The 24,999-nt window shown below is 40.9% G+C and overlaps 1 protein-coding gene across 3 annotated transcripts in view; it reads left to right on the forward strand.

Moving 5' to 3' along the window:
* Window positions 1–24,999, forward strand: part of CARF (calcium responsive transcription factor) — a 70,876-nt gene that overhangs the window by 39,541 nt on the left and 6,336 nt on the right. Inside the window, exons 13-21 of one of the 3 annotated variants that reach the window (XM_077829439.1) lie at window positions 2,345–2,475; window positions 3,265–3,631; window positions 12,665–12,705; window positions 16,355–16,492; window positions 16,927–16,980; window positions 17,569–17,732; window positions 20,175–20,331; window positions 20,693–20,844; window positions 21,568–21,706. In XM_077829439.1, coding sequence (XP_077685565.1) covers window positions 2,345–2,475; window positions 3,265–3,631; window positions 12,665–12,705; window positions 16,355–16,492; window positions 16,927–16,980; window positions 17,569–17,732; window positions 20,175–20,331; window positions 20,693–20,844; window positions 21,568–21,706 — 1,343 coding nt within the window. Of the gene's footprint in view, window positions 1–2,344; window positions 2,476–3,264; window positions 3,632–6,477; window positions 10,878–12,664; window positions 12,706–16,354; window positions 16,493–16,926; window positions 16,981–17,568; window positions 17,733–20,174; window positions 20,332–20,692; window positions 20,845–21,567; window positions 21,707–24,999 lie in introns of those variants that run through there. The other 2 variants (XM_077829440.1, XM_077829441.1) reach the window with 2 other exon arrangements.

The following is a 24,999-nucleotide window of genomic DNA, read 5'->3' on the forward strand; positions in this document are numbered from 1 at the left end:
TTCTTGAACAAAAAATGGTCCCTGATACATTCCAAGAATTCATTGGAAATTTTGTGTTTTGCTGTATTACTTTCCCAACAGATATCTGGGTAGTTAGTCTCCCATTACTACCTGTTCCTGTGTTTTGGCTATCACTCTTATTTGTCTTAGAAATGCCTCATCCACCTCCTCTTCCTGATTTGGTAGTCTATAGTAGACCCCCCCCCACATGACATCATCCCTATTTTTTAACCCTTTTATCTTTACCCAAAGACTCTCAACTGGTCTGTCTCCTACCTCCTCCTGGACCTTAGAAGAAGTATATCTATCCTTTTATGTACAGTGCAGCCTCTCCTCCCTTTTTCTCCCCTACCTGTCCTTTCTGAACAAGCTGTGCCCCTGTATACCAATATTCCAGTCATTATCCCACCAAGTCTCTGTGATGCCAATTAAATCATAATTTAGTCCAGCTCTTCCTGTTTATTCCCCATACTCTTTTTATTTGTGAACAGACATCTAAAATGTTGATCAGATTCCCCCCGATTTCCTCCTTGTTACTCCTTTGACCCTTTTGTAATTTTCCATGTCCTCCCCTCAATATCTACCTACCTGTTAAGGTCACTTTTTTTAATTCTTACCTGAGCTTTTGTCACCTGCTGTCACTGAACCTAGTTTAAAGCCCTCCTCACTAGGTTGGCAAGTCAGTGCACGAAGATGCTATTCCCCTTCTTGGTCAGGTGGACCCCATCTCTTCCCAGTAGACCTTCTTCCTGGAATAGCATCCCATGGTCAAAAAAGCCAAAGCCCTCCCTTCGACACCATGATGTGCTGGAAATGGCCCACCGTGATTATCATACACATTGTAAGGACAGTGATCACTTTAGATAAGCTATTACCAGCAGGAGAGTGGGGTGGGGGGAAAGAAAACCTTTTGTAGTGATAAACACCCATTTTTTCATGGTCTATGTGTATAAAAACATCCTCACTGTATTTTCCACTTTATGCATCCGATGAAGTGAGCTGTAGCTCACGAAAGCTTATGCTCAAATAAATTGGTTAGTCTCTAAGGTGCCACAAGTACTCCTTTTCTTTTTGCGAATACAGACTAACACGGCTGTTACTCTGAAACCTGTAATTATCTAGATGTATAGGTCTATCAGTTCCCTTGGTTCTCTTTCACATCTGTTGTGATATATGTTCCATATACATATGGAATTAATAAACATCTACAGAACATCCATGTGATGTATTTAATACACTGATTGGGAAGCTGGAACATTCTTATATGTGCTGCAATAGTATTGTATAGGATATTAGGCAATAGCCCTTCCCCCGATGCACGAGGATTAATTGTATAGTATTAACAAGAACCACAGGATTACTGTACCAACTGCACTATATTAAGATAATTGTACTCAAAGAGAATCAGGATTATTTCATTAGCAGCTAGAGTTTGGGTCTCAGTGTATATTGAAGGACTTCTCCACTTCTCACGTTGCTGGAAATGTAATGTAATTCCTTGCTGAAAAAAATCACCTGCTGATTTCAAAAGTAACATTGCAAGATACCAGGAGGACGCTGGGACAACACAACTGCATATCTGTCTGAGACTTGAGTCATTAATTACATTGCAAATATTTTGGGTCTCACCGGGACTGAATATATGATGAGCCAATGGAGGATTTTTGGGGAAACAATTTAGGCAAATCTTGATTTTATAAAGCTTCAGAAGCAACCAAAACTTCCATAAAATAGGGGTTTCCATGGGAAGATACAATAGTCTGGAAACCAGAAGGGCTTCTAGATAAAAGGGCTTTGTAAAATAGTTAGCTGTATTGAAGTACCTCACTTCCATGAACAGTGGAGAGAAACCTATAGGATTTCTTGCATAAGGTTTTATTGAAGAACCATGTACTTCATAGTTAATTTTGTCTTTCTTCCTATTACCTATGCTTTTATCTAGAGTGTATGTATGTTCAAACAACTTGCTTGATGCCTCAGTGGAAATTCTTTTGCTTATAGATTCCCATGAATTTATAACATGGAATTTAACAGAAAGGATAGGGAGCAATTGCTTTATTCCCCTTAGTAATTTCCCTATCTTTTTAAAATTTAAACTCTTTAACTTTATACACCCCTGTATTTACGTTTTCTCACATCAAACCTGTTCTCCTTCCTTTGGTATCTAAGTTTTTCTACACAAAATACAGACTATTTATTATGCAAATGTAAATGTTTTTATATGTTTCAATGTTGTGATATAATGTTTTTGAGCTTTTGTTCATCAGGCTCAGGTATTCAGAGCTCTGTAAACTAACAGAATCTTTGTCATAATCTCTGTTCATTGGTCTCTGTGATGCTGCAGGGAGTTTACCAGGAGACTCAATCGCCACCAAAGTGGAATCCAGTCAAACTGGGGAGAACTTGCCTCCAGAGACAGCTCAGCTGTTGTCCTCGCTCTCTTCACTCCAGCCCAAGATATTTGCACAGCTTCAGGTAGTCAAGTTCTCTAACACCTTCACCAAGATGGCCAGAATTTCAACCTATGCTGTTCTGGGAATCCTGATGGAGAGGCTGAGGACTGTAAACTTCCTCTCCACTAACTATCCCATATGCTCCCTACGTAAATTTTTGCTCTTCTTCTTAGCGAAAGCGCAGGATGCCTCAGGTGGCATGTGACCAGGATTCATCACCAAATGTGATCCACTAGTTGAATCATTAGCTTCCCTGGCCTGGGTACTGACAGGGATTGTAGCGTGAACACTGATCCGTGCCCCACAAATTTTTGCTAAGGGAAGCCAGATCTGAAGTAGCTGTCAGCCCCTTCTATGGCAACTTCCTTGCATTTTTACGCATTTTGGCTTTTACTTGGCATGTAAGTGATCCTACTGCTATCCTGTGAGCACTGTTAAATCCAGGGATTGTGATACAGACGAGTTAGGATAGATGCAGTCAGTGAGCCAACCCCACAGCCATTTATTTCCCCTTCTCTCTCACTTCTAAAACTGTATTGAGAACCAAAAAGCAGCTCCCAACTCAGACCCAGAAACTGTAGGTTTCGTTCTCTACGAACCCCAGTCTTGTCCTACTTCAGACCCACTCTTCCGCTGGGAAAAAGCACTATTGGGGAACCCAGCCTTCATTCATAATCAGTTGCAAATTTTTGTTTGACACAGTTGCCCCAAGGGCCCCAATTCAGAGCCCTGAGGGTCACAAACTCTTCACACTATGGTATTGATTGATGTAGAACACTGTGATATTGACTTATTGTCTTCTGTTTCACAGGGATTACAGCTGCAGCCAACATTCACCTCTGTGGATGGAGCAACAGCCCTGATAGCAGTAAATAACCATTCTGCTCCCAACCCTGCAAGTCTCCTGGATTCCATAGGGAGTGTGATAACCAACCACTCTCTAGTACTGAGTCAAGGACACAACCTTCACACAGGTGCCAGTCTAACCCAGAGCAACAACGCTGCCTCCGCTATTGGAAATCTGCCTATATCAGATCAAAATCTGGTCACTATGGGCCAGCTGGTAACCGTTGGAGGTGTAGAGGATACAGGAAGCCTCGAGGGAGGGATCCATCAGTTTCTTCTGGGAGACGTCCAGACCATTCCGATACGGATTGTAGACAACCATCCAGCTCTTAGTAAGTTTTTTAATCTGCCTACGGTATTTAAATGCACAAATTGAAAATTAATTTTCTTAGCCATGTGTGTTCTGGGGTGCCGTGGGGAATCTGTCATCACCAGGATACTCTTTCGAATACTGAATGAACAGATCCTACTTAGTTTCTAAAACAGCTAATTGAAATTTTTGAAAATGTTTTTGCTGAAAATGGCCTTTTTTGAATGCTTGTTTGTGTCAAAAACTGTTGAACTTTTAAAAATTTCAGTTTGTGGAATTTTTCATGACTTTTTACTCAAACTTTATCAACTTTTTTTCATGTACTAAAAACTGGTTTTTACTACATAAAACATTTTAGTTTACTAAAAACAGGTTTTTGTGGAAAATAAAATATTTTTGTTTAACAAAAGCCCTGTATGTTTCGGTAAACTAACAGTTTCAACAAGAAAAGTTTGTTAGGAGAGCTGGGATTTTGTTGTTAATGCATTTAAACTCTGCAAAACATAAGCAACTTGAAAATGTTGAAACTCCCCCCCCCCCCCCGAGCTATTTTCTAAGACAGACTCAAACTGTCTTCTGGGAGGTCTCATTTTTCTTCCAGTTTCTCCTGGGGGAGTGCAGGGCTGATCAGTTGCAACTTTTTAAATTATATACCAGTCATTTCTTGGAGTTTTAAACATTTTTCAGAAAATGCATTTAAAAAAAAATCACAGTAAAGCCAAACAAAAATGTTCTCCTCTCATAGAGTAGAGAGCCCCTGAAGGCCCTTATAATCAGGGCCTTATATTCTGTGAACCTCTGCCATAGAATTTGGTACAGAACACATCTTCTTCTAACAAATTGTGCTCCAGAATCTAAGCTTTCATTTAAAAAATTCTAAAGTTTTGAGCCCTAATGGTTGTGAAATAAACCCTTCAGATGTGGACCACATGTAGACTGAAGCAATCTTGTCTTCCTGACTCTGCAGACAGCCAGAAATGATAACTGCAAATAGCCCCATTTTTCTCAGTGTCTGCGAATTCTGAAATGTGACTTCTGAGCAGTTTAGCAGAAATAACCAGCTAATAATGTGCTTATCCTACAATCCCAAATTGCCTCTCATATCTTTGCAAGTGCCCAAAGCCACAACTCTCTCCTAACCATCTGTCAACCCCCCTTCTCCCCCCCTCCCCCCCCAGCTTCCTCACTGACAACTTTTTAAGTGCACTTACGTTTTCTCGGTACTAAATTCTGCACTACTTTGAAAATTCAGAATGTAGGGAAAGCATTAAATATACTGAAATTAACAACAAAATTATGCAAGGGGGCATTTACTGATTGTATCATCTATTTCTAATTTAAGCCAACCAAAATCTTAATGTTTAAATGTATCTAAAATTGTCCCGGACTTTCCAGTCTTTTGCACTGGAATGTTGTTTTTGAAGCTATTCCAAATTCTTATAATTGACCTTAACTGTTGTCCTCAAAAAAATCTGTTTTTATTGTTGGTATAAGGATTCTAGAAAGGTCATCAAAAATGTCTCTTCTGTTCTCTAGTCCATCAGTCATTCTGTGTGGCCTTTCAAGCTAGATGGTGCTGTCACTCTAAACTACATAAAAGCAAAATATTGGTGGAAAGATGTGTGAATTTTTAAAGAAATATTTTATTCAAAACAGAAAAAGACCACAGGGGAGTAAAATTATAGAAACAAGACAATTTAACAACAAAATGTAGCTCTTTTATATTTTCCTGGAGGCCTCTCCACATCCCTTGAGAGTACCTCATTTTATTTGTGCTGAACACCCCCATCGCTTCATAGTCATCATACTTCTTGGCCTGGAAAGTGTGCGGGAATCCTTTCATAACATAACAGTGTCACTCATTAATTGTCAGGAGGAGATGTTTATAAACAACACCAGATACTTCGTCTTCTTAAGGGGCCAAGTAATCCTGTTGGAGAATCCTGGAGAGTAAGAAGCCAGGAAACAATCTAGAGCTAGATTCAGAATTTTCCCCAATTAGTCCAGTGTTATTGGGCAGGCCCAAACTGAGATAATTTACAGGAACAAATCAACTTTTTTGTGCTGGACTTTGTGGATTCTGAGATACTGGTCCCAGATGCACATTCAGGACAAGTCAGTTAAAATCATTCTTTACAATCCAGCTTCTCTCTCTTATCTGACTGGTAGTTAAATACTAGAGTAGCTTGGCTGATGAAAATATGTAACCTGTCCAGCATGATCATTTCTGTCCAGCATGGTCACTTGTTTGTACTGGGGATGAAGTTCTAAGCTATTATTTAAAACAACTTTTCTATTGTAATCTGTCTCTTTCATACCCACAATTGTTCATTGACAACCTCTTCCCAAAAAGTACTTGTTTTAAGATGACAAGTTTGTGTATTTAAGTGGACGGACCAAATTCAGTCTTGGTGTACTTGCATACAGCTCCCACGTCTTCAGTCTGATAGTACTTACATCACTGCTGAATTTGGCTCTGTATATTTATAAGAGACACCTAAGATTCATACCTGAAGAATGGACTCCTCATATTGTTAAAAAAAGGACTCCTTAGAGAAAGTAACGTTATACATTCCAGTCCATTTATTCTTTTTCGTGCATAAAACTATTTCAGATTTTTGTTAAGAAGTTTATTATCGCAACAAATTTAATTCTGCTTGCTTAATCTTCTAACACAGCAAGTGTTATGACGTTTTTAAACTACTGAAATACTGATCTCTCAAATGCCCCATCATGTTCTAGCCTAAATCATCATGTTTTCCCAAGCTACAGTAATTTTTTGCTTCTAATTATATACAGTTCTTAAGAGCTAAGTGTTATCGATGGAGTTTTGACCTTAATGTTTTGTTTTGTGTTTTGCTTTTAAAGTTGAAGAAAATCCAGAGGGTACCATTTGTGTGGGCCAAGTTAAACAAGAACCCAGAGAACAAGCATTGTCTGTGGAGGCAGATAGAATCAGAGACTGCCAGAACTCTGCCACTATTTAAATCCATGAAGGCATTAAGGATTTGCAACTCAGAGGACTCTAAATGTCTTGGAAAAGAAAGCCGATATTCTCCAAACAATGCCATTCTTCAAAATGGCATTGTGACAGTCAGTATAGGCACCATACACTAGTTCTGACAGACAGCTGCTTTGATTTACAGCTGATACGGTTCACTGCCAATTCCAGGTCATTCAGTTCCCATGTGGAACACCTCCTCCTTCTTCCCTTCCATACTATCCAGATGGTCTATTTTGCTCAGTATTTCAGTAGGTCTTCCAAAATGAAATCCCTGAGTTTTATAGTATGAATCAGAATGCTACTCTCACTAATCTCTTTGAAACCCTCACCTATCCTGGTACTCCAAAGACAACAGAATCTGCCCTTAAATGCATCAACAATGGCAGTCATTTTGAGAGAAAAATAAAGTCTTTGGAAATCAAGATGCAGAACTTTAAAAGTGCCAAGGGCAAGGGATGCATGAAAAATGTGGACTGCATCTGATAGGAATGTTAGTGATGGAAAGGTGAAATTGCCAGGTGAAAATAAAACTGGGTTATGGAACTGGAGTAGATGTAATGAAGAGTAGAAGAGGATTATGTTTTGATGTATTTAACATTCTGGCTTTATCATGGGTTTACTTTCTCAACCTGCAGCCTTTATATTGAAAGGGCAGCAGCCAGCTGGTCATAATGACTAAAAGCAACAGTTGCATCTCCTGTGGAAAGATTGGTGGTAGTGTTTTAGCTTACTTCCCTCTTTGTGCACTTATACTTTACATTCACGTAGGCATATGATTTAATAGGCTGATGGTCATGGCATAGGTATTAGTGATACCATGATTAAAAACAATATTCCAAATCTGAGCCATCTGCTATGTTGAGATAAGTGGTAGAAAAACAAACAACATACAGAGGTGCTGTCTTTGTGGTGGTCAGAAAATAAATGGGTCTCAATTTTGCCTAAGACAGCTGTTAGGACTGAACAAGGGTCTATGTTGTTTCTCGTCAGTTACATTTCAGGAGCTAATTGAATTAGTGCCAGAGGAATTTTTTTTTTTTCTGCATCCTCGTCAAAGTCAAGTCCATAACAAGCAGCAAGAACTGAGTTATATTTTATGTGCCAGGCAGAATTCATAATGAATGACTCATACTTACAAATATTTTAAAATCAGTTTTAAGCAATAAAGGAAATAAAACTGATACAACATAACTAGCAAATTAAATAACAGTAAGTTTGCTTCAGATGTTGTTTATAGCAGCATTCAGAACCACCATAGGTTCAGTTCTACCAGCGTACGTATTATTAACCCGTATTTCCAGGGATTGAGAACTCAGCGATAACAGTTCACTCTTGTTTATATGACTTGCAAGATCAGTTTGACTATGGTTTTACTTACAGATTTGCAAAGGAAAAATTATTACAAGTATTATTTGTGCATATAAAGGACAAAAACGGTTCAGATCAATGTTATTAATGTGCGTTTAAAGCGTGCACAAACATCGTTAAATATTAGAAATCTGAAATAATCTTGAATGGCTTACTTTTGTGCACTTAAAGCTAAAGATCCTTGAAATATCCCATTGTGTTTAGGATCTCCAAATATCTTTACATGCTGCATCAGTTAAGGTCTTACCTCTAAAAATCTTTACTCCAGTAAGTATTCCTAATACTGTTAACGCTGTTAAAATCTAATTTTTGTGGTTTAAATGGTTTAAATTGGGACATTCCTACAGGGATTGCTCTTTTTAAGTAAGAGCCAACTTTACTTCATGTGGGCAGTTATAGAATCTCCAGTTGTGTGGGGTCTCATAGATTGCATTTGAACTCATTTCATTTATGGTTTGCCTTATACATTTCTGTGTAGGTAAATTCAGTGATATGCTGTGCATTTTATATTTCCGTTAAAGTTGTGGCATCTCATGTAGAATGGATGTTTGGTCCTGCTTCATTTATAGCCCCGGAGTGCACAGCATACAGGATTATCTTTTTCTTTAAAATTCTGTCAGCAGTATGTTAGCAGTTGATTCCTCCTCCCACTCAGCTACTGTTGAATATCATTTAGCTTTTCCTGCTACTCTTACAATTTCAGTTGGTACATTCCAAGATAAATCACCCTCCTCAGTATTCTGTGATATTGACATTGAAATCTTGATTCAGAACAGCAAATTAATATTAAAAATTACCAGTGACAGGTTTAAAAGAATTCTAGATTCCTGATTCATGTAAAAATCGAAGGCAAAAATTTTGCAATGATTAAATACCCATCAATTGTTGCGTATTTCCCCAGTGACAATGTTGAGGAAGGACTATTCTTTTGCCAGTTACTATTTCTCCTAATATAACACATGATCTGATTATACACTAAGCAGGAGAAAATTCAAAGGATATAGACTTTACTCATAGTGAATACAGGCTGCTAAAGGAAAAGCTCCTTTAGGCCATTTTGAATAGCAGACTAAGGAGTGACTTTTCCCAATCTAGCTTGAATTGCACAGTTCCCTGAAAAGAATAGAACCAGAAGTTTTTTGTCAAGAGGGTGCAGATAGAGATAAATTTCAAGGGGTCAGTTATGGAATGAAAGAAATTACATATAAATGTAAAAGTTTTAATCTCTGGTTTTTTCCGTCTCATTTCTCCTGTTTTTTATTTATAGAACATTGTAAAATAATTGATTTTATTTTAAATATTTCTGTGGCTGATACTCAAATTGTAGTTTCAAAATTAACTTCAAATTCTTTAAATTCTAATTCTTTTCTGTCTAAATGTATACTCTGGTTATGTCACTGTTGTTTTTGGAGAGAGCGTAGTCTTTCCTCTTACAAAGTTATGTTTACGCTACGTGTGTTATGTTTCACACAATCTGAAGTGATCTGGACACATAGGCCCACTTGTACTCAAATTGGTGTTTTGGTTTGCTAGGTTCCAACTGAAGGTTACAGATAAAAGGCCCGATTCTCCTCTCATGCACATGTATAAACTACATTGATTTCATTGTAGTTACATCAGTGTTAAACTAGTGTGAGTGAAAGAAGAATCGAGCACAGTGCTGTTCTGAGTATGTTGCATAGTCATTTAATTTGAGTTTACATGTAAAATAATTGGATATCAGCTCACAGTAGGCGTTAGAAACATTTCTAAAGTTAACTTTGGCTTCCTCAAAACACTTGTTTTACAAGCCTACTAATTCTGAGCTTGCACAGGGTTTTCAGTGAACTAATTCTTCACCAATCTTTCCTCCTTATGTCAGTTGCTCACGAAGAGTGATTGGTCTGCTTCATAAGAAGGGCTGTGTGCATGCAAAAACTGTTAGTTAAAATGCAGAAAAATCACCTAAAAGACATGGGTCCATGGTTCTCGTTCAAGGCTGGAAACCAGCAAGGCTTTTTCTTTCTGTGCTGTCAAGAGACAAGCTTGATGGTGTGTCTGAAGAATGTTTCAGTTTGTACAAAGTTTAAAGAGAGACAAATCTATATATATTGTAACTTAATGTATAGTGTTCCTTGTTGAAATGTAAACTTTTTTTTTTTTTTTTTTAAGAAACAGCCTGTATTGTGTGATGATTGTCTTGGTTGTATTTTTCCTACAGGTTGAGGTGCTGTTTGTGTTAATGCTGCTTATCTAAAATAATTGCTTTTGATACAGATATGTTAATATTGACTCCTGAAACTGTCCATAAATACCAAAACTTTGAAAATGCTAAACCTTATATAAAAAAAAACAAACCCAAAAAACTGGAGTTAACTGGCCATTCTCAACATGACAAAAGTTTTTTGCTTGTTTAAAAGGAAAACTTCCATGGACACTTTTTCCCAAACAAAAAATCTATAGAATTGTGTGTTTCCTAATCAGAAACCCACACATGCTTATGGTGTATGTTTCCCCTCTGCAATATGCAAAGGTTGAAAGTGCCTAAATCCAAGTAAGTATCCATTTATTATTTTACAGCAACACAGGTGTACATATTGATATGTGCACTGCCCTGTTGGCCTTGAAGTCTAAAGTTAGCTTTAAGACATACTAGCCTAGTTTGCCGCCTACATTGAGATTTTCCCCCCTTCCTCATGGTTCCTTCAGGGAACACAGTTTGTCACCAAACAGGCCATGGAGGCCAACTCCAAGTCTCTGGGATCGATAGGCTGCCAAAGTCGTCTGTGCATAAGACCTTTGCCTCTTCAGTCTGCTCCTGGTGGTTCACTATGTTCCTGGCAGTGTGGCTTCATTGGAGCTGTGCTACCAAGGACAAACCCTGGCTGCAGCTGGCTTTCAGGGTAGGATTGAGAGGGCTCAGCAGGGAAAACTGTACAGCCTCATACTGTATTTTCCTGGATTGTGTGTGTGTGTGTGTGGGGTTTGGTGGACGTGGGGGGGACAGCAAAGCTGAGTCCCAAAGGAAGGAATGTTTGGGCTGCTTGAGCAGGGGTCAGGAAAGTGCAACCTATGGCAGATGGTAGGAGACACCACAGGGAGGAGCATGAAAGCTCCTGCAGAGGGGTATAGGTGTAGGGCGGTGTTCATGAGGAGAAAGGTGTTTGAGGGCTGGGGTCCCTGCAGAGGAAGGAGCTGGGCTTGGGGTGTTCCATCTGGTGGTGGAGGAGCCTCCATATGGAGGAAGGTGCTGGGGGCTGAGTTTCCCGCAGTAGGGTATTGATGTGGGCTGCATTGGGGTGTTTCCATAGGGTTCCTCAGTTCTGTAGCTGGATTCTGAACCTGTCACAAAGGCCTGACGTGGCTGCGGAATCTCTGGCTGTAGTAGGCAAAGGCTACTCTGGGGAGCCACAACCATGTACAAGATAAGACACTCTTCACTTCCCACAGACCTGAAGCTCTGTTCCTGTTTCGGTCAGTACCAGGGACAAGTAAACTCCTGGCCGTAGGCTGATAGGCACCCCCATCTTGTAGCAGGGGAGAGAAAATCCCTGCTCAAAGCCTCTGACCCAGAAGAGAGGCTTCTCCCCTTAGGTTTACCAGGAAGCCATGCCTTGTTTCCTAGGCCTAATATCTCCTACTAGCCTATCGCTCCCCTCCTACAGCCTCAGCTTTCCCTATCCCAAATGCACACAATCTCCACCCAAGCCCTGGAGGCCTCTGTTCCTTCAGCTTGTCCCCTTACCAGTGCCAAGCCCACCGGTCACAGTTCCACCTACCCCAGTTCCCAGTCTGCTCCTGTCCACTGGGAGGAGTTGGTGGGTACCCCTCTTGCCAGATCCTGGTAGAGTTGCCTCTGTGTGTCAATTTTTCTGTTCATTTTCTTTCCTGGTGTTTTCTTTCTCTCATTTTTTCCTCCTTCCTTTATGGTTGGTGGTTCTTTTGCTCAACTTGTGGTTCTTTCCCCCATCTCAGGGATTCCCACTCCCCAGCAAGGACCAGCACAGGTGCAGGGGGAATGGCAGGCAGCTAATTTGCATAGAGCTACTTGGTTCTATGCAATCACAGCAACAAAGCACCTTTTGTAGTTGGGGGGAGGTAGGGAGGGCAGCAGTGTGGATCTGCGTCCGATTCGGGCAGCTCTCTTCACTCTCTGCTTCTTTCTTCCACCACATGCTGAGAATAAATTAAACTGGTGTTCCTCCCAGTGGTCTGGATTGAGAAACTGCCCTGTCCCCTTATCTTTAATACCATGCCAGCTCTTCACTACACTTTGGGTGATAGCTGCCTGCCTACTTCCCCATCTACTGATAAACTATGGTGCACTCCTCCCCCTATATAAGTAGAATTTTTTTTGTTATTTTTTAATTTTTTTATTTTTTGAGTTTCACTGAAGAAAACCATGAAAGAGGCTGAAGTCTCTTCAGGAATTATCAGACAGAACGTGCTCTTCAAATCCCTCACTCCAACAGGCAATCTGTTCATTTCTCTATCATGTAGTGATGGAAGCTGACTGTCTTTTATAGGCTCTTTGCTAAGGAAACTTCATTTGCCCAGTCTAGACAAAGTTTTCGGAGCCCAGAATAAACTGCAACAAATATCCCATCAGAAATAATTACCTTCTTACAGCAGCACATGTTGAGATCTGATTAGTGAGTGTTAAAGGCACTGTTTAAAACAAGCTGCTTTATTATTTATTTGTAGGTAGTAAGCTGGATACAAGTAAGCAGCAAAGACGAATGAAGGTATGATCTTTTACCCTGCAGAAACCTCAATGTCTGTCGGCTTTTTTTCTGTCAATATAAACTGTTACTCCTGCTACTTTGAGTAAAATAGCTGACTTAGCCTCCAGCTCCTTTCTCAGGCAGTATATTCACTTAAAATAAATCAATGGAGATGTGTTTTCCAAGGGGCCCTGACAGGGATGAACACAAACAGTAATGTTAACTGTCAAGAAAGATTAGCAGACGTTTAACATTTAGGGCTACATCTTCATCTGCAGCAATGCAAAGGGGACTGAAAGCTGCCTTAAGGGAACAGCTGAGGGGTTCCCCCTGTAGTGGGAACTCTCGGCAAGCATAGGGGCTGGCCGAGTTAGGAACACACTGGATCAGATCAGTGGTCCAGCTAATTTGGCATACTACCACCAACAGTGGTCTATACCAGATGCTTCAGAGGAAAGTGCAAGAATCGTTTAAAAGGCATGTCCGGGTTCCCTCCCTACTCTGAACTCTAGGGTACAGATGTGGGGACCCGCATGAAAGACCCCCTAAGCTTATTTCTACCAGCTTAGGGTAAAACTTCCCCAAGGCACAAACTCTTTGCCCTTGGAGGGTACGCTGCCACCACCAAGTGATTTAACAAAGAATCAGGGAAAGGACCATTTGGAGTTCCTGTTCCCCCAAAATATCCCCCCAAGCCCTTACACCCCCTTTCCTGGAGAGATTTGAGAATAATATCCTAACCAATTGGTTACAAAGTGATCACAGACCCAAACCCCTGGGTCTTAGGACCATAGAGAAATCAGTCTGGCTCTTAAAAGAAACAGAACTTTATTAGAAAAAAGGTAAAAGAAGCACCTCTGTAAAATTAGAAGGGAAGCTAATCTCACAGGGCAATCAGATTTAAAACACAGAGGATTTCCCTCTGGGCAAAAACTTTAAAGTTACAAAAGACAACCAGGAATATACCTTCCTCTCAGCACAGAGAAAATCACAAGCCAAAACAAAAGTAAACTAACGCATTTCCTTGCTACTATTTACTAATTCTAATGGAATTGGATTGCTTGCTTTCTTGATCTCTCTCCGGCAAGCACACACAACAGACAGACCCAGAACAGAAAAACAAAAGCCTTCCTCTCCCTCCCCGCCAGATTTGAAAGTATCTTGTTCCCTTATCGGTCCTTTTGGTCAGGTGCCAGCCAGGTTACCTGAGCTTCTTACCCCTTTACAGGTAAAAGGATTTTGTGCCTCTGGCCAGGAGGGATTTTATAGTACTGTATACAGAAAGGTGGTTACCCTTCCCTTTATATTTATGACAAGGCAGTTATGGGATAACCTGCCCCCAGGGAAGGTTTCTTCCTAACACCCCAATAGCAAAAAGAAAGTTTAAGCCCTGAAGCAGGGGGGATGATATCCCTCCCAAGTTGAGAGTTTTGGTTCTATTTAAAGAGAAGCCGCTGATCCAATACCTTCCCCATCCTGAGCCCTCACTATCTTTGCATCTAGGAACCATTGCTGCTTTTAGTTTAACCTTTTATATTAAAAACTAACTAGATGTTTGGGTTTATGGTATAGCTTTCCAATCCAATTACATTTAGTGCAGTGTAGAGACACAGATGATAGATTTATTTGTTGTGAAGGCCAAGACTATAACAGGGTTCAAAAAAGAACTAGGTAAGTTCATGGAGGATAGGTCCATCAATGGCTATTAGCCAGGATAGTGTCTCTAGCCTCTGTTTGCCAGAAGCTGGGAATGAGCGACAGGGGATGAACCACTTGATAATTACCTGTTCTGTTCATTCCTTCTGAAGCACCTGGCACTGGCCACTGTCGGAAGACAGGATACTGGGCTAGATGGACCTTTGGTCTGACCCAGTATGGTCGTTCTAATGTTCTTATTTGTGTTTTGGGAAGCCAGTAGTCAAGGTCTATTTTTTTTTAATGGGTTGGCATTCATTAAACTGTTTACAATTCAGATTACTTAGCCATGTTTGTTATATTTCAAATGTCCTCCATACAGTGTTTTCAGTGTTCTGCTTACAAGATGGTTGTGAACCATTCAGCATGTGTCAGGCTAATGGGGTTTCTCTAGTTTCTTGGAATGACTCTTTTGTTACCATTAAGGAGGCATTTTGTTCCCAATGGGGTGAGGTGATTGCCTGCTGGTCTAAAAAGGCAGAACTCTCTCTGTCACCATCTAAATAGCTGCTTAAGCTGTTAAACGCTTATTTTCCCCCTTCTGTTTGGTATAATAGTGGTAATGTTAATAGAATGCACTTTTGCTCTCCCCAAAAGTCTGTAACCACATCAAAAATTAATAAAAAGAAAAGGAGTACTTGTGGCACCTTAGAGACTAACCAATTTATTTGAGCATGAGCTTTCGTGAGCTACAGCTCACTTCATCGGATGCATACCGTGGAATTTGAGCATGAGCTTTCGTGAGCTACAGCTCACTTCATCGGATGCATACCGTGGAAACTGCAGTTTCCACGGTATGCATCCGATGAAGTGAGCTGTAGCTCACGAAAGCTCATGCTCAAATAAATTGGTTAGTCTCTAAGGTGCCACAAGTACTCCTTTTCTTTTTGCGAATACAGACTAACACGGCTGTTACTCTGAAACCTGTCAAAAATTAATGTCTGCTTTCCCTTGTCATCCATTCTCCAGCCTTATTGACAGCTAACAGAGCACCAGCTTCCATTCTGTAATAGTTAAACAGCACATTAGTCTAAGCTAATTAAATTTCTCCCTTTCCCCAAGCCCTTTTCTAATGAAGAATGACACGGCTTGGAGGAGGAGGAAATTCTTAGTTGCATTGTGATCACTTAACTTTGAGGTACCAGATATGAAGGCAATGGAGAGTAAAAACATATGCATAGCAGATCTTCAGATCTAATCTTTAGCCATTTTTCCAAAGGTACCTATGCAGTCTGTGTCGTTTACACTATGGCAGCAGTTGTACAGCTTTTCTTGCCAATAAAGTATAATTGAACTGGATTTGTAGCTCTGCTCTTTAGGCTGTATAAGCTTAGGGCGGCGTATAGAGTCCTTACGCTGCATGTCCCCCTAGCACGGGTATGAATGACAATGTAAAGGTGAGGCACTGCTTAGCCAAGTAGAGTAACAACAAATAAGAACCTTAGGGTATATAACCTACATGGCTCTACCTGCTCAAGCTCTGCCTCCCCAAACTTTGCTGTTATTTTTAGCCGGGTAGTGTCCTGCTGCCTCCCTGCTTCTGGAGCCTTTCCCTGCCACAGTGAAAGGCTGTATACTGCTGTGTGTAGCTATATGTACCATACACGCCACCAGCCGTGCAGACGAGGCCTTAGTTAAATTAAATGGTAATGGTTATTATTTGTATTTCAGTAGCTCTGGCGGCTCTAACTGAGATCAGGGCCCCATGGGACTAGGGGCTGGGGACACACATAATGAGAGAGCAAAAAGTTTGCAATCTAAATGGGTAAGACAGACAAAGAGTGAGGAGGGGAAACAGAGCCACAGAGAAGTGAAGTGACTTGCCTAAGGTTACAAAACAGGGCAGTGACAGAGCCCAGAGCCCAGGTTTTCGAACGCCCAGTCTATCACCTACACCATGGTGCCTCCCATTATAAATACCAATGCTTATACTTTAATTTGGACTTTAATGATTTTCTGTGCTTGTTCTTTTAAGACTTTCTACAGGCTTGCTTTGGATATCGTAGTCATGAACAAGGTGTGCAAGATATTCCGGAAGGGACTAATGGGGTTCAGGGGATTTCAGTTCATTGATATGACTGCCCAGGAATCCCTGGCCTTTGGTATGGAAGAAGTAAGGGATTTTACAACATAGAATAAAATCATCCTCTTCCTTTTTATAATGATTTATCTCTGTGTTCGGTTCAAATGTGCCCATTACCCAGGCTGCTGTGAGCATTTACATCAAAGCCTGACAAATTGCCAGTTCAGAAAAGGCTCAGTTCTAGGAACTAGTGGCCTCCTCCTGGTTTCTGCATTGCCCGCTATGTATATATTAATGTAAATCTATTGTTTTTCTCAGTAAATCTGATGGGCTTTTATTTTAAATCCTTTCTAGTGTGTGGTTGTTTTTTTTATTGAAGAGGTGAACTTAAAGTTAAAATATGTTTGTACAATAGTTTTACAGAAGCTTGCCTTGTCACTGAAATGTTTGTGTATTTCACTATCTCTGTGACAATTCTAATGCAATCAATGCCTCTCCCTCTTCCTCACCCCTCTTTTATTCAGGACAAGAAATATACCAAACTGTCCTTCGACCACAATGAGTTCAAGATCAGAAAGGTCTGAATGCACTTTGTCTTGTTTTACAGCCAGCTCTCCTTTCATCTACAGTGCAAGACACTGAAATATTTTAAGGGTCCCCATGCGAGAGGAGCAGGAATTTGTGAGTTCCAGCAAACACAATGGGGAACTCACTCCTGTTATGCAAGGACGCTTCAATTGTCCATCTACTAAACCCTGTTTATCATTTGACATTCCTTCTGAATATTTCCAAAGAAACCATTTCACAACATTTACAGATACATAGAATTTAAGAGTGTGACATAAACACAAGCAATTTAATCAGAAATATTCTTTAGAAAATATTGTGCGGGCAGGGATAGCTCAACCACTGTTAACAGTTGTTTTCCTTGTCTGTGCTTGGGCTTTGCATTGGACCACATAAATTGGTTTCTGGACACTGATGGCTGAGTTTCAAGTGAAATGGAAAACAGACAATTTAGGATTAGTTCTATTACATCTCTGGAAGATGATGCTGTTTAGTCTTCTGGAGTGCAGGTTCTTTTTGTTATGGAGTTTTTTTTGTTTTGTTTGTTTGTTTTTTCATTTGAGACTCCTTAGTTTAATGAGTGTGTGATGTTTTGCCAGGATCACTTTCCTCTCAAGGCAATCCAGATAACCAAGAAGAAACCAGAATGGAGAACTGAGAAGGAAATAAAGCTGTTACGAAGCTGGTTGCAGTTTGTGGAAAGCTACCGAAAATATAGCCTGAATCTGCAGTTGCTTCTGGCTAAAGTGATTCGCTTTGAACGGTAAATGTTCTTGTGAAGAGGTGTAATGTTTCTTTAAAGCTGTTTTTAGAATTGTACATATTTCAAGCTTCCAAATGACACTTTTTAGCCCAAAATTAGAACAATTACATGGATAACTCTCCATTTATTTTCAGTCTATGGTGTGTCTATTGAATGTACATTAGCCTGAAGGATGACTTCATGTTTTTGCTGTCTTTATCTAATTTCCTCTGTGTAGTCGGTGACATACTGATCTGTCTCTTACACTCTAGAGTGAGACTTTTCAACACTTATCAAAGAATTTGGACATTCAATTCTCATAAATATTAGTAGGAATTGGGCATCCAAATCCCCTAGGGAGCTTTGAGATTTCAATCAAAAATGTCATGTTAGAAGCTTTTCAGGTTTAAATGTTATCTGTCTCCCACTTCTTGCCTTTCTCTTAGAGGGTTGCATTCAGACTCTGTTGACACGTATGGTATTAAAGGGGGTACATTAATGCTGCAATAACAAAAGCAGCATTAATGGTGTTCCCACGCAGAACTCCCCCTCCAACCTGAATTTATTCCTACCAGGAGTAGGAGACTGTGATCTCCACAAAGCATGGGGTGTCAAGGTCAAGGAATGCACACACTAAAATGTGTTAACTGTGTCCCATGACCCTCATGTTGGAAATCATTCCCCATGGCTCTGGAGCCACATGTGAACTCCATGTGGGACGCCACCTTTGAGTGGGTGTGACTCTTGAGCCCTGCTTGCCTGCCTCTCCTCCTGTGCACACCTACCTCTGAATTTGGCCCTTGGTGTGTATTTGTGGTGGAGGCTCCAGTCTCTGTTAGGTTTTTCCAGACTTTGAGGAGGCAGGAATTCACCGAGGAATCACTCCAATGCACAGATCTATCCCTTTAGTAGCATGTAGAAAGCCCCAAAGTCATTGTGAAAAGCCGTTAGTCCATGGGAATATATCATAGGTCCAAGAGACCTAAAAGGAACTCTGCATCAGTCACAAAGATTCTCAATGACCCCTTCATCCTCAGTCCTAGATTAAGGCACCCTCTTCCCATTGGGCAGTGGCTGATTCTTATGTGTGGGTGCAGGCTCATAGGGATCATGCACTCAGGCTGCTCCTTGGGCCTAATCCTGAGCTTAAGCTCCCTTTGGGCTTCCTGGATTCCTGCAGTGCAGCATGTGCCCTCTCCTGCAGCTCACACTGTTCCTTCTTGGGTGGCATCCCCCCACCCCTCCAGTTGGAGGACAGTTGACAGCAGGAATAAGGGGCCAGTTCTCAGGCCAGCCAGGGCTCTATGGGAGTAGAGAAAGCCATTGTCTTCTTCCTGACCATCCCCCTAGCTAGATAGGGCTTTGGAGCAGGGTCTGCCTTCATCGCAAAAGTGCTGATCTGTGAAGTGGGGCTCCACATGTTTTATTCCTGGATGATGATGTTGAGTGTTTATAGTGTTTTGATGGTGTTACAGATTTCATGGAATTTAAGGCCAGAAGGGACCGTTATGATCATCTACTCTGTCCTCCAGCATAACACAGACCATCAAATTTGCCCCAGTGACTCCTGCATCTCACTGCAGTGCCTTTAGAAAATATCAGTCTAATATTCTTCACCTCTAGTTTCATTTTCTATTTCTCCCTCTTTTGGCCACCACTCTTTTCTCCTTTCTGGAAGAATAGAGAAGTTTCCTCTATATAGTGAATTCTTCCATAGAGTAATCACGGTTTTATTGTGAAGTGATGAGTTCCCTCACAGTGTGCCACATAGTTCAATACATTATGGTGGTTTTATTTCATTGCTTGACTGCATTATAAAATATTTAATTATATGTTTCTATGAGGGCTGTGGCAGTGGAAGGGGTTGGGCTCCACTTCACTCATAATTCTAGAAATCCCTTCACTTTTCCCACTTGAATATCAGCTCCTCTACAGGGCTTGACATCTCAGCCACTAGCCTTCTCCCCGGTGGAGGTCTCGATTGGACTATTTTTGCAGCTCCTTCACTGACGGTTATTACTGTAGAGTAAGCTGAGGTACTCCTTCCTAGAAGGTGGGCACAACTCTTCCGCAAGGCTGGCCCTGAGAAGTGATTGACAGGGAACAGGAATTGAACTCAAGTTGCAGAGGCAAATACCAAGAATGTTCTTTGACCAGTTCAAGCACACATGTTCCTGACTGCTTGTATCTTATATAAATAAAACAGACGTCAGCAGGTATCTGCCAGATAAAATCACTCTGAGTTAGAAAATAGAGCGCTCTGGAGTTCTCATCTGAAGTTCCCTACAGTTCTGGGGGTTCCAGTTCATTCCAGCTCATTACGGAGAGAGACCCTAGCTGCCAAGTGGATCCAAACTCCCTAAAAGATTAGCAATGGTGGGGAGGGAGTCTGACCAGCAGAAGTCCCAGTTCGGGCCTGTTTTTCTGCTAGGTGGGAATAGAATCGGTGTTCCTGTGTTCTAGGTTTGGACGCAGGAGAGTCATCATAAAGAAGGGGCACTGTGGCAACAGTTTCTACTTCATCTACTTTGGTACTGTTGCCATTACTGAAGATGAGGATGGGAGCAGTGCCTTTACTGACCCAGATCCAACTTTGCTTCGGAAAGGTGCTGGATTTGGGGTGAGTGGTGTTTATAGTAAAACTTCTGTTAGTCTTAGGATGGAAGGGGAGCTGTATGCTTACTAAACAGTAAAATAAATAATCATGAGTTTTGGAAGGAAGGAAGATAAACCCTCATGCTTCAGCACTTATGCTAAGCTAACTATTGGGGGCTAGGAGGAAACTTTCCCTGGAAGCAGGTTATCCCATGACCACCTTTTACAGGGTTTCCCCTGAAGAATCTGGTATTGGCTATTGTTGGTGACAGCGTACTAGGTTAGATGACTATATAATGTCTCCCAATAAGGTCAATATTTGGCATATAAAGTTGGAGGATGAACTCCCAGCCGTAACTCAGTTTTTCCTTTTTCTCTGTATATAGGAAGTTGCTCTTTTAAAGGACAGGAGGAGAATTGCAACAGTTGTCTGTATGGAGGAAACAGAACTATTGGTAGTGGATAAAGAGGACTTTTTTGCTAATAAATTAGATGAGGAGCTTCAGAAAGAATTTCAGTATCGTTTCAGCTTCTTCAAGTAATTTCTTCCACTGAGATCACTCCCTCCTGCCTCTGCCACTTCATTTTTACTTGCTGAATTGTTTGGCTATTCAAGTACAGTATGAGCTATTCTAATTCTACTAAAAAGTGCCCAAACAGTTAGTAACCTCTATTCTATGCAAGATTTTACTGCCTTCACTGATTATGTTACTGGAAATGAAGTAGCAGTCATTCCAGAGGGACGTGGGTTAATGGATGCTGTTTCTTTGTGACTGTTACAGTTCTACAGCTTGATCTCATGTAGTACAGAGTCTTATATACAGTTGTACTGAAGGAATATTGTGATGTGTACAGTTTTCATTATACCTTGAAAGAAATGGGAAGGGGAAAACCATGTTTGCATTGTAATGAATGCATAGAGCACTAAAGTCTGCTGAAGTTCATGAACATAAGGATGTTTGTGCTTTTATTCCTTTCAAAAATATTATTCTGCTTTTTATATCCATGCTATAAACACTCTTAGAACAATCTAAGGTACGTTACTGGGGCTCCATGGTTACTGGGGCTCTAGGATGCGCAGGGGTCTGCCTGCATTGTGTAACTTACAGAATCAGGACCTAAGCCAGAAAAAGCACCTCCTTCCCATTAGTTGGAACACTAAAAAGATCACATTTTCCTCAGTGAAATAAGTTTTTCCTTGAGTCCTCTAGTTGGAATTAAGTGGTCATATGAAAAGATGTCTGCATTATTTCCTTTTCAGAGGTCTAGATCTCTTTGCAACGTGGCCTGATTACTCAGTAGAGAAAATTGCTAGTTACTGCAAAGCAGAGAAATTTCACTATGGACAAGTGATAGTCCGGGACATCCCGGAGTCAGCCAGCATAATATTCATTACTCAGGTATGATCCATCCATCCCAATACTGTTCATCTTGGGCCAGCAGACTAAAACAGTGACCAGCAGCCATTACAGGTGAAAGTGGGGAATGAAGCACTTCTCCATATACATCCCCTTGGTGATTTTTTTTTTTCTGCTAATGGTGTCATGCCTTTATATAGGGCCGGATTCTGATACCTTTGCTCACACTGTGTGGTACCTTACTCCACTAGTAATCATACTGATTTTGTGCAGAGTAAGTTAGTACTCAACGTGAATAAGGCTCTCAGAATCTGACCTGTCAACCACAAACTCTTCACAGAAGGAAGTAGGGTATGTCTACACTGCAATTAAAATCCCACCACTAGCCCGTGCCAGCTGAGTTGGCTTTACAGGGCTTAGGCGAAGGATCTGTTTAATTGCAGTGTAGATGTTTGGGCTCAGGCTAGATGCCCAGGCTCTAAGACCCTGTAAGGTGCGAGGGTCCTTGAGCTCAGGCTGCATCCCAAACATCTACACTGCAATTAAACAGCCCCTTAAGTCAAGCCCATGTCAGCTGGCACGGGCCAGCTGTGGGTGTCTAACTGCAGTATAAATATACCCTAAATCTCCTGTAAGTTTTGTAAAGCACCTAGTTCATTTTCAGTGCTAAACAAATATTTATTAATGGTAGTTAATAAAACATGCTAGGAGGGAAAGAAAACTATATTGCCATGAATGCTGTACCTGTCCCTGTTCTTGAATCCATTCCAAAGTGAAGGAACATTTCTCTTGCCTCAATGGCAGCACTTGTTTGCACTAGAATATACTCTTGGGGGAGTTCTGCACCAAAAATTAAAAATTCTGTGAACAATATTTTAAAATTCTGCATATTTTATTTTTCAAAATAACACAATATAATCATGCCAGTTTCAATTATTTTGGTAATTTATTTCAAAATACCTGTCAGCAAGTACGTCTGTAACAATACAAACAACAAAAAAGATTCGGGAAATGTTTTTTGACAAATAGATTCCTTACTAGGCATATTAATGCAGAACTTTGAGTAATAATTCATTACTATAATTCAATTAATTATATTATTAATTACAATAATTATATTAATTACAATAATTCAAACCCAGAACCATATTTCCCACACGCCTCAGAAGCAGTGCAAAGGCTTGTGGGAGTCAGGGTAATGGAGGAGCTGAGGGAGAGGGAATTAATTGCTGGTAAGGAGCCTAGGAGTGAACGTGGAGGGTTGTTGGGTGTGTGGGGGAGAAGTATGGAACAGGGTTTGTTTGTTTTGGGGGGGAGGCATTCTGGGGGGGATTGTTAGAGAGTTGTGGCGTTTCCCGCATGCAGACCCTGGCTGACTCCAGCCTCTCCCAGTCAGTCAGACACAGCTGCCCATGTGTCCCTGCACCTTCACTTAGCCACCTCCTGCCCCCATGTGGCCCTGCACTCCCACTCAGCCCACCCCTCCCGAGTCCCCATATCCTTACACCCCCACTCAGCCATCCCCAATCCCCATATGGCCCAGCAACCCCACTCCCGTTCAGGCCCCGCTCCAGTCTGTCCCCCCCACTAGCCCTTCTGAACCCTAGTCTATGTGACCTCCCACCCCCACCCCAGCAGTCCCATGTACCTGGCTCTATCTGTCCCTACCCCATATACCATATATATCTGTGACTAGCTGAGCTGTCTGCCTTCTATTCTTGTGCCACAGCAGCTCCTGGTGGGCAAAAGGTGTAATTGAAGCACCTCTCCAGCAGAATTTTTTTTGTTTGTTTGTTTGTTTTTTGGAGAGAAGAAAAATCTGCAGGGGATGTGAATTCTGCTCATGCACAGTGGTGTAGAATTCCCCCAGGAGTAAATATAGATGTCATTACCTTGGTACCAGAAAATTGGCTGAAAAAGAAATGCCTGAGATAGGTAGGCAGACAGAAACAAATTTAATTTAAAGGGAGGACACCATAGTTTCTTAAGGGAACAGGTACTGAAATTACTTACAGTCATGCAGAAAGTACCCTGCAAATTTTCAGGTGTAATACTGCAATGATCATCCATATTTCCTGATGGGTTACACTGGCTTTGTACACAGATAGTACTACATATGAAACTATATATATATATATATATTAACGGAATTTTAATGAAATTCAAATAATTTCTGCCAAGTTGCCTATGGAAAGTGAGTTTAAAATCCATGGAGATACTGAATTGCAATGTCATCCATTTATTATAACCCTTATTTTTTCCTAGTTACCTCTTCTTCCTTTTTGTCACTTTTTGATCCTCATTTATTGAGTCATGTCTGAATATACATTATAAGATTGCTGGGGGCAAGGATTGTTTTTCACTTGTTCCTGAGTGGTACCTAGCATACTTTTGGACTCTCTGAAATATTTAATAACAATGGCACAGCAGCTTGATAACACCAACTTAATGATGCCAATAAAATCGTGCAGAACAAAATGATATAGTGGCGGATGTTTTGCTCAATCACTGTGCTCAAATCCAGAATAAAAGACAATAATTGGTGTATTTTTCGCATTTATATGCAATAACCATTTTGATATGGTGTGGTTTGAATGATTGTTTTATTTTCAGTGTAAATATATTGTCACTTCGCAACAAACAATTATACAAAAATAATTTGGAAGGATATTCCAGGTCCCAAAGCCCTGATAGCCCTAATTCAATGGATTACTGCTGAACAGCTATATTATAAAGGTCTTATTTAAAGCCCATTGAAGTAGATGGAAAGATTCCCAGTAGTAAGAACCTTCTGACAGTGAGTGTTCTCTGCTTACACAAGTAGTTCTGCTGTCCTCAGTGGAACTGCTCGTTTGATTAAGAGGTTGCAGGAATGGTTCCTAATTTGCTTAGAGATTATTTGTTTGCTATATCCGAGATAATTTACAGTATGGACAGTACAATAATTTGTGTAGGAAAAAGACACCTCTCTAGAGATGGGATTATTGAATACTTCTGAGAGGCATTGTTATCTGATGGACTGAGGCCTTGTCTACGCTTACCAGGGGTTCGATGCGTGGTGATTGATGCTTCGGCGGTTGATTTAGTGGGTCAAGTGAAGACCTGCTAAATCGACCACAGATCACTCTCCTATTGACTCCTGTACTCCACCTGAACGAGAAGCACAAGGAGAGTCGATGGGAGAGCGTCTCCGGTCGACATTGCGTAGTGTGGACCCCACGGTAAATAGATCTAAGTATGTCAACTTCAGCTACGTTATTCATGTAGCTGAAGTTGCATAACTTAGATTGATCTCCCCCTGTAGTGTAGACAAGGCCTCAGTGTGGGCTGGGAAC

Source organism: Eretmochelys imbricata, chromosome 11, assembly GCF_965152235.1.
Source record: "Eretmochelys imbricata isolate rEreImb1 chromosome 11, rEreImb1.hap1, whole genome shotgun sequence".
Lineage (NCBI taxonomy): Eukaryota > Metazoa > Chordata > Testudines > Cheloniidae > Eretmochelys > Eretmochelys imbricata.